Consider the following 10,493-nt stretch of genomic DNA (forward strand, 5'->3'; position numbering starts at 1 on the left):
GCCCTGGGGTAATCCACAGAGAGCAGCATCTTGGAACAAAGCTCATCTGGACACTTCCCAGGCGCTCAGGAAACATGCTAACTGTCGTTAATTAAATGGCAATCAGCTGCCTTCAAGTAAAAAACTTTCCTACAGACCAGGGGTCCCTGAGATTAATCCTGTACGGTGCAGAGCACTTTCTGCTGAGCTCTTCCACATGCTGCACAATGGTAGACAGAGGCTACAGGGCTACAAGACATCCAGTACCGCATGAATTAGGCCCTCAGGCTGAATATCAGAAATGCAGAGCAGCAGGTTTATGAGTCAGTTCTAGGAATGTGAGAAAACTGGGTAGGAAACGGCTAAACAAATTGCAGATTTTTTTTTTTTTTTAAAGCGTTCTGTGTTGCAGTGCCAAGGACCCTTCCTACGCAGGCCAATTCCCCTCTTTCCCCTCACATCAAAAGCTCTCCAAAATTTGTTCCCATCACGCTTTCAGGCTGACGCACTCTCCAGCGTGTTCTCTGAAGTACAACGATGTGACTCAAGAAACGCTCCAGTGTTTTTAACAGGTTTTTAAAAGTCAGTCAAGGAAGCAGGAACGGGGAAAGCGGAGAGCTGCATCACCGCGCAGTAACGCAGGAGAGCTGGTCTGCTCTCTCCCAGGACAGGAGATTCCCAGGAACACACATTAGCCTGAAAATCCCATTTTACAGCAGCCCAGCGAGCCCTGCCTCGGTAAAGAGCCCTTCCTGGAAAAGCAGCCTGGCCTCCCTCGGATGGCGTTTGGGAAGCACAGCCCACGCTTTAGGAAGGGCGGTTGTGTTTCTGCCCCAGGTCCGTGGCAGGCCCAGGGTGCCTGTGCTGGGGTTGGAGAGGGCTCACAGCCTGGCCGCAGCAACGCCGGGGCGACCACCAGCACGCACATGCCTTCCCCCGTGCCGGCAGCGAGGGGACAGGGAGCAGAGCTGGGAAGCAGCGGCTCGCTAAGCCGCGGCACCGTCACTCGCTCCCCGTCCCTGCTCGGCGAGCCCAGGCGCGCGCGGCTCCGTCTGGCACGGAGCAGGAGAGCCGCTCTGCCGGGACACAGCGGGACGCGCTGCCTTCGCAGCGCACGCGAGTCAGCCCCGGCATCGCTCGTGATCCCCTTCCATCCCCTGGGATGACTCCGTCCCTGCCTCTCCCAGCACCACCAGGATAAATCCCAGGGTACTGCACCACGGGAATCCGCTCTTCACTCCTTGGCAAGGCAAAGGCAGGTGCTCTACCAGATGGCGACGACTCAGCTGAACGTTAAAGATGTATCCAGCATCAAAACCAAAGGAGTCTGAGCCCACAAGCTGCTCCGTTTGACATACACCATTCTGGACCACAACCAAGACGGGAAGTTATTTATGGACATGCTCTTTTCGGCCAGGAACCCACCCGTGCTGGGCTCTGCCACCCCTACATCCATCGCGCTTCTCTTAGTTAGCAAAGACATCCCGCTGAGGGATATCTAGAGACCTCCGTGGTCTGGACCTGTCATGCTCAGCCAGGTGACAAATACGTCCCGTGCCCCTCTGGGATTGCATTCAGATTGCGCGAGGCAGACAGCAGATGGGCGAGTCAGGCTGTAGCTGAACCGGGAACAGCATCTACATCGCTGGTAATCACAAAATATAGCTGCAGAATTCAGACAGGCTGGGATGTCACCCGGCGTACAGGGGATGGATTACATTTCTAATTACACTCTAAGTCTAAGGGCAACAGAGGCAGCCAAGTTAAAATACCTTTTGATCTGCAACATGTCTCCCGTGGCTCGTAAGGGGAGGTTTACAAAGATCAAGCTGTGGAGGAGTCAGCACCCGGTGAAATGAGAAGGCGGCCTCCGAAACCTCTCCTCTACCAGCAATGACATTTGGCTCTGGGGCCACCCCGGGACGACCTCGCCAACACAGGAACGAGCTGATGCCACTTTAGCAGTGCAAGTTTGCATTTTGCAAGCTTCTGCGAGGGGCGGTCTGCAACTGAGGATCCCACGGCCTCGACTGCCAGGAGTCACCACCGCTTCGCCTCTCCCCCGCACTCTCGCTCCCGTACCAAAGAGCCCTGCCACACGCAGCCCGACGCCGGCACAGCATCTCACCCCAGCATGCTTCGGGTCCCCACGTGCAGCAGGTTCACGGCCGCGGTACCGCACCGTGAGCGACAGGACGGGGAGATGCCCGGCTGCGGAGCCCCATCGCTGCAGAGAGCAAGGAGCCGGAGCTCCCCGTGAGCACGACTTGCGTGGAGCCCGAGGGCTGCTCGCACTCGAGACGTTATAGTGCAGCTTTAGAAGGTCACTATCCTCAGCGTCGCTGTTTGCCCTTGAAACATCCTTGTCAAGGGAACAAGAATCATCTCCTGCCTGAATTCTGCCAAGGCATCCATCTAAAATCCTTTCTTTGTCTCGCACCAAATGCAAAACACGCCTTAAATCGACACCCCTGGTGTTTTATGACCCTTTTCTCACTAGCGAGGCAGTGCTGGACTCCAGGCGAGCAGGAGACGTTCCCCCAGCCTTTAGCTCCCATTCTCATCTGTTTTCTGCCTCAGCTACGCAGCAAACGTGAGGGAGACTTGAGTTTATAATGCAAGTTTTATGAAGCATGGAGATACGACATAACGATGGAAACGCAGTGACGGGATGGGATTCAGAAGGCAGCGTTACAGAGCTCTGTGCAGACGTGTGCCTTGCCAGTTTCCAGCCGGGAAATCGCTTTACAAGGCTGCAAATATATTTCTTCCACTTCTCACGGGAGGTCCTGAGAAGGTACAGATTTAACACTGCTCCATTTCTACCACGTATCGATCAGATATTGGTGTTCTGGAGCAGCAGAGAGCTCGCATCAATTAGGAAGATGCTCCCTGCTGCATTAAGCCTTGCAGATGGCAGTCAGAAGCCCTCAAAGGCGGACTCAAAGAGCAATTGCTTTCTGTATTACTGCATTTTCAATATGAGACTGATCTCTAAGAGGTTACATTTATTCTCATCATCAAAAGTTGCTAACTGGCTGAACGACAGTCCCAGCAGTCAGTTTGGAAACCGGTCCCAAGCTGAGGCCATTAAGGAGATCAAGGTAAGAGCAGCAAAGGGTAGAACAGCTCACAGCCCGCCGTGGCATCCAGCCAGGACTTTGTGCCTGGCACCCGAACGCCGGTGCTTCAGAGGAAAGAAAAAGCTCCCCGTTCACAGGGGCTGCTCCACAAGTTGCTTCCAAACAAAGACGTTTCCAGAGCTCAAAGGGCCGAGCTGGAAGGGGCAGGAGGCGGCAGGGGAAGGTGCTCAAAGGAAGCAAGGTTGAAATCTGCTCGAGCGCTTTCGCCTGCCTTGATCTACCGAGGCAAGCAGCATGCACACAGATCGCAGAGACAGTAAAACAAACCTGCTCGTTGCTGTCTAGCTAAGAGGCATTTCTTTCATGCTACAGCAACTGCTTTCTGCAGTCAATTCACCGCTGAGGCCATGAGACAACAGAACATGTTTTTTCCCCAAAACAAGGAACTGATTTCAATCGATCTGGAGGTAGAAACAGCCTCATGTTATCCCAGAGAGGCCAGGACCCTGGGAATTGCCGGGTACCCCCCAGAGCCTCTCCTGCTCCGGGCCAGCTTTCTCTAGCCCCTGTCTTTCTGGTCCAAGGAGGAACTGGCAGCAAGCACTGCTGCCAGAGGGAAAGCTGGCCCAGTAACTTGCTGAGCGAGCAGAGCCCTGGCTGGGTGCGAGGGAAAGTGCAAGCCGTGCTGCGGGATGCCCGTGCTGAAGCCCAGATCCATTTGTATTCCACAGGATCCTCTCCTCTGCCTGTTAGCACAACAGACGACGGGGTCCCCCTCAGAAGCCGAGGCTGGGATGAATGCTCAGCACTTGCTCTGCTCAGCAGAAATGCTGTTTCTATTCGAGCTCCTGGAGCTACAACCCTCCTGCTGAGGACGGGTTTTGCCACAGCGCTGCTTTGTTAGACTGCGGTGAGCTGGGTCTTACCGAGCTTCATCACGAGGGAGGTGCAGGAGCATCCCTTCACGAGCATCCTCTCCGGAGGACACAGCACTGCTCTGCAGACTGCAAGCCCTAGGAGCTGCGAGGTGGCTGGGCAGCAGCCTGGCGTCAGGAGGCTGACAGCTGGTCATGTCACGATATGATACTGCAGCAGAGACAGGCAGGTAGCAGTTGCTTATCACAAAAGCTTGACAAAATTGCTTTTTAAATCCCTCTGTTTTTCAGCTGATCTGATTTTTTTATCCCTGCCACAATTCCCTGCCACACAGGACTGGTAATTTCTTCTTCGATTTCTCAGCAATCCCTCTAGAACAGAGCACAGCAGACTTCCCTAATTCACATTATCAGCACCATTTGCCTCATGAACAACAGAAGGACCACCTGAGATTAAAAGGAAAGCTGTCACCCTTTGGGTTTTACCCTCTCATAGGCTACATGATGTCTCTGCTTTTAGCCTCCTGCCTCAAGAGCCGTGCAGAGCTTAAATCCGCTGCCCAGCAAATGAACGGTCCATGCAAAACCCCTCTGAAAGAGCAGAAAATCTATTCCCTTCGTAGGCTGTTAGACGCCATGGATAATTGATACATGACTCCATGAGATAAAAGAAATAAACCATTCTTCCTTCTGGAGGCCCCTTCTGCCTCCGACTCAGAGCTGGGCAGCCTTTGACCTTGAGTTCTTGCATTAATGCCTGCACGCAGTCAGACAGGGATATCGCACACGCACTCAGCTCATCTCCTGGGGTTTCGCTTTCTTCTGCCCCTGAATAATGGCAGCTTTGTCCTCTAGTAAATGAAGGAGCAGCCAGTTTATTGCAGGCCCAGCTTGTTCTCAAAGATAAACCCAGTGAAAAATGTCACCTGCTGATTCGATCCGCCCCGTGTGCCACTTTAGCAGCTGCTCTATCCCAAACACTCATTATCATCAAACAGGTGGAATAATAAAAGTGTATACAGCATATATACATAAACACAAGAGCTGGAGGAAAGGCGGCATTGCGTCTCACAGCCCTGCAGGCCTGGCTTAGAGAGCTGCTTTGTTTAGGAGCGACAACAGCCCAGATTCACAACAAAGCTTCGTCATTGCCCCGTTGGCACGGCAGCATCCAAGGGCAGCGTTCACAGCAGCTGGAGACCGGGTCCCCTGCGGACCACCCAGCTCAGGGCACTGAAGCGGGACCCTCGGCAGCGAGGGGCGGGAGGGAAGCGCCCTGGCACCACGGCAGAGCTGCCTTGGACTTGACTCCCCGAGGAGCTTAATGCACGCCTGCACTTACAGAAGCTGGGGGGGCTCTGGCGCTGTATCCATTACGCAGCTACGGGGCAGGGGCAGCAGGACAGTGCACAAGTGCTGTCTGCAAAATAGCTGCCCAGAACCGCCTCCCATCCCAGCTATCACCAGCAAACTCAGCTCTGCGAGCACCAGAATTAATCTGAAGCCATTTCCAAGCAAAGGCAAACAGTTTAATTCTGCTGCCCTTCGGCAACCCTGCTTTGATTTCTTACTGAGGTCCTGAAATAAATGGGAGGCTTTGATTGAGCTCAGCAGAACGCAAACAGGAAAGCCGTACGATAAATTACCTTTGCAGGCACGAAGGATTCACCTGGGACAGTGCTATTACCTAGTAACCAGGAAGCAACCGCCGGTTATCAGCGTCACATCTGGCTTTTGCGAGCGCAGCTTTCACCTATGATGTGAGTGTGTGGGAGACACCAGCTCTCTCATTACTCCCCAGCGAAGCAGCTCCAGCAGCCTCACCCGTGGGGCGATGTTAAAGGAGTCGTAGCAGCAGCATCCTGAGACTTGGCAGCTATCCGCAGCCCCCCTGGGGTGTTTAAATTTACTGTCATCATTAAGGACAAAGACGCAAATGTCAAACGCAAGGCATCCCGTAATGGATTTAACACAGGCTGGAGAGGAGTTAACTGAAATGCAGAGCATTCGTCTCGCTTTAAGTAATTATCCTTGCAGGAAGAATACCGCTACCAAAAGCAAGTCTGCTGTAATTTCTGTCACCTTCCTCCTGACCCCTTCTCCTATTTAAAATTTCTGGCTAGCTTTACAGAAAGGAAAGTAAGACTGGCTCATTAACGAAGGTACAAAGAATAACTACAGCAGGTTGGGATGGAGTCCACGCGGTAATCAAAACAAGGCTTTGTAGTTAGCACTGAATTCCTGCTGTCTCAATTACGTTTGTGGAGCCTACCCCGTGCCGCACGCAGCTCTGCTGTGGGGAGACTTTTCTTTGTGCCTTATTGGCTGCGCGCAGTGGTACTGTGCGAGCGGTTTCCTTGACAACATTTTTTTTTTTTTAAATGAAATCTGGTTGTTTTTTTTTTTTTTTTTTTCCTTGTCCCACTCCACGGCTGCAAGATCGGGCCTGACTTTGAATCCCAGTTGCAAAGATACCACGAATACGAACTAGCGTTCGACGAAAAGGAACGCCCCAAAAGCCTGGCCATCGCGCGAGGTCCCTGTCCCACGCAGCTTGCAGCGCGACCAGAAGCGGAGGAGCTAAAGTAAGAGTCGGGCAGATAGCAATTATCATTAAGTTGTGCATTATGCAGTTCTTCCTCCAGATTTTTTTCTACTAGCCTGACAACATTTTGCTACCCTTCATCGTGTTTGCAGTGTCTAGGGAGGAGAGAAGGGAAGAAATCTATGGCTTACACCCACCCCAGCAGGAGCTAATCCAGCACGGGTCGCGCAGCAGGTGCTCTGCGGTACAATTCACTCCAGCTGACTCCTCCGACGCACCAGCCGGCCCCTCCGTCCCCAGGGAACCCATCCAATCTGCATTTCATCTCCCCTGCTGACAGGAGACCCACTGACTCGCTTACTGCCCTCAAGCAACAGAAACAAAAAAAGCACGTCTCTCGTTATTAGGACTAGTCAAAGATCTTCCAGCAAAACAGATGCTCCCCTCCCTGCCAAATGCTGAAACGATGGGATTGAAGCGTTCTGCAGGAACATATCGATCCCATCACAGTTCTCAAAAAAGCAGGAGGCTCTGCCTGCACTCCTAGCACTCCAAGCTCGCAGGCAGCAGGGCTGAGCAGCAGCGAGGATTAGATGTCAACAAGCTGCTGCTATTTTAACATTTCCCCCCAACCCCACTCAGCGCCAGCCCGATGGGTTCTGCTCCCCTTTCGTCTAGGAAAATTTCTTATTTCAGTCCTAAAGCCGCTAATATTCCACGCAAGAATGTCCTCTTCCCTTTTATTGCTGGAAATTGAAATTTGAAATGGCAATAAATCACAAAGTAGCACAAGAGTTAGTCTGCATGCAGAATTATCTGCAGCAAAAGGTACCCCAAAGCACTAAGTCCAGTCAATTGGAATAACCAGCTCAGCAAGACCGTGCCACCCAGCAAGCTAATGATCCAACAGCCCTCCGGATAACAGCAAGGACAATAAAAACCAGAAACAAAACAGTAGCCCAGGAAGGTCACAAGCTCCACACGCACGGCCTTGCCAAAGACAGCGCAAGGGCTTTCTGAACATTATTTCAGCCAGGGGTTCACGCTGTGCTCTCCGTTCGCTGCAGAACACCGCAGATGTCGGCAGCCCCGGCCTCCCCGCTTCGCTGGGAGCAGGGGGCCTCGCACAGCATCCTATCCTCGGGGTGCTTGGCCGGGAGAGGGCTGTTTCGGTAAAGGGCTCCGGGCATCAGCATTCAGCCGGGCTTCCCAGCAAAGCGGCTTCAGGAGCCACAGAGGACGTCCCACGCCCTGGGACCAGATCCGCTCCCTCTGCGGATTTTGTGCAGCCCGAAAGGACTCGCGTTATTACTCAGTGCTTTTGGTTTCCCTTGCTGGACAGAAAAGAAGCGATTCCTTACCTGGTTCTTTTCCCCGCCTCGAGCTCTTCTAATCCATCCGCAGATTTGGATCAGGGATTTTCCTCTGGCGTTGGCTCCAGGCATCCCTCGTTCATCTCCATCTACAGAGTTAAGCCCTGTAAGAAAGGGCACAGAGATAGCCACCTCAAATTCTAGCTATCCTGCCAAAATGAAGCAGCTTCTCCAGCAGCCTCTATATCTCACCCACGGTCGTTTCTTCAAGGGGAAAGCTCCTGGCCGGTCACACCACCACCCCCGCGAAGCGCTCGGGCGCCGTTACCGGGTACCAACCACCCCCCCGAAGCGAGGGTCTGCTCAGCGGTCCAAAGAGAAGCAGGGTTCCTGTCCCAGGTGCTACGTAGGCAACCGCACCAACAGCTTTGTCGGAGAGCCCGTCGCTCCGTGAGACAGCCTAGGAATTTTCTTTTCGGCGTTGTCCCACCAGTCAGTAGCAGCAGGATCTAGACTAAATATATGGCATGAAAAACAAGGCTTCACTTAGGTCACTTTGTTCATCGATGGTGGTGATTTAAGTTCTGATGAAACAAGCAGCCAGAACAAGGGAAGGTCGTAAGATTTAGCCCCATACCAAAGGTTTGGGGTTTTGCAAAAATATTTAACACAGGACTACCAAGGTAAGGATGTCCCCATAGCCCCTGGACAGCCTAAAATGAAAGGTGTTCCAGACACACCTGTGAAAAGCATTACCAGTCATGTCCCTCTGGGACTTAATCAGGCATAAACCCAGTTCTAGGCAGGATTCCTTCACGCCTCCATTTTCACAGAAGAGCCGAGGGACTCCCGGACGCCCCCAGCTTTACCGACTCGGCCAAGCCAGCCTCCCGGCCGTACAGGCGAGCACAGCCACCCACGCGCCCCAGCCCGGTAACCTGCTACGGAGCCCGGCTGCACGTCACTGCGCGCCCCCAGCGCCGCAGCCCCGGGATTTCTCCGTCTTTGCTCGGGACGTCGCGACCCAGAGCCCAGGCTCCGGCCGCCCTTAGCGCGCACGGGAAGGGCGCTGTCTGGAGCGGCGGCACCGCACAAATCCAGAGAGACAGCGGGTTTGATAGGAACCGTCACGTTTTACTTCAGATCTGTTCACTGACAAAAAGCTATTCTTCCCCAAGAAACGCGTACTTGAAATGCTCTCCGGAAGCGATTTGCAAGCATTAAGACTAAGTTAAATGATTTATTATTTTTTAGTAAAAGAGCATACACTATTATAGAAGTGCAAACCATGATTCCTGCAGATTCTTTCCCCGTGCAGAGTCACTCCACTCTGCTTATCACCCTTAATTGCTCTAAAAGTAGCATCTTAAGTGATATAAATATGCATGTGATTAAGCGCTGCCTCCAGTTAAAGCATGGGTATCTGAAGCTGCCTAGATGTCAGCGAAAAAAAATTAGCAAGAAAACAAGTAACTCATATCACACAGCAATATCTCCGTTCCAATTAAGTGCATATTTTTTATATCGAGTAGCCTTTGATTAGCAAGACATTTCACTTTTGTGCACGGTAACCAAAAAGGTAGAAACTTTGAAAAACAAAGCAAGAGTTTGGTATGAAACAAAAATAATAATATACAAAGACGTCCTCACAGAAAGAGGAGATGGAACTTCACAGTTACTGCTGCCCGTCTTGCGGTCAGTGGTTTATCAGCTCACTGCCAACAGGGACTAGAAATTTGTGCTCCTATGCTAGTGGGACAAATCTGAGAAATATTAGATATTAGAATATTAGAAATATTAGATAAATATTAGAAACACGATACTGATTTGCAAGGAACATATTTGTTTGCTGGCAGCAAAGCAAAGCTGATTGGATTGTTATCTGTGAAGCCCAGAAAGTAGCACCTTAGTGTTATTTAAATAAACGACACAAATCAACGCAGCGGCACTCCGCTAGCGAGGAGGGGGACGGGACCGGGGTCCGGGACTCCAGAAGCTCCCTCGTTGTCACCCCGAAGCACCCCCTCGAGCGCTGCCGGGCGGCACGCTCCCCGATCCTGGCCAGGCCGCAACAGAAAGTTTTGCAACAGATTTTTGACAGCTCAAAGCTGTTGTTTGGTTTGGGTTTGTTTTTTTTTTAAAGTTAAGTTTACATGTTTTTAAACAGGTAATTTGAAAGTAAGAAAACGGCTCCTGTCTGCAGCACTGCTGCCTCTCCTCAAAGGCAGAGCAGCCTTTCCCAACAGCTACAAGCCACCAGCAAATCCAAGCCACGAAGCACCCAACGGCGACCAGTAACGCGAGGGGCATGGACAAACTTGTCCGAAGGCCTTTACAAATCAGATTAAAAGAAGAGCGTTTAACATTAATGAGCTGCAATAAATTCATCAAGAGCCAGAGGGAAGACATTTTACTGCAAGAACTTTATTGCACTACGCTCAAGTGCCGAACCGCGTATTGTGCCTACTGGGCATCGGTCGCAATTCCACCCCCCCGTTGGCGTCTACGCTGTATGACAGCCTGCACTTCTCACTATTTTTCCTCAATTAAGGCTGCAGAGTCATAGTATGTAATAATTAGTACATTATAAATCAGAGTAAAACTAGGGGGAAGAATGCAAAGTTATACATAGAGCATATAAAATTATTTTGTTGTTGCTCTTCGGAAGGGGTTGGGGTTTGGTTTTTAATCCAGCTCA

At 51.7% G+C, this 10,493-nt stretch overlaps 1 protein-coding gene across 1 annotated transcript in view; it reads right to left on the reverse strand.

Moving 5' to 3' along the window:
- The window catches only part of ADGRB2 (adhesion G protein-coupled receptor B2), a 109,391-nt gene extending 101,438 nt beyond the window's left edge, over window positions 1-7,953 (reverse strand). The window contains exon 1 of the mRNA XM_082329560.1: window positions 7,844-7,953. Coding sequence (XP_082185686.1) covers window positions 7,844-7,927 — 84 coding nt within the window. The 5' untranslated portion in view covers window positions 7,928-7,953. The remainder of the gene's footprint in view (window positions 1-7,843) is intronic.
- Window positions 7,954-10,493: the final 2,540 nt, after the last annotated feature.

The sequence above is a fragment of the Platalea leucorodia genome (genome assembly GCF_965183815.1).
Source record: "Platalea leucorodia genome assembly, chromosome: 18".
Classification (NCBI taxonomy): domain Eukaryota; kingdom Metazoa; phylum Chordata; class Aves; order Pelecaniformes; family Threskiornithidae; genus Platalea; species Platalea leucorodia.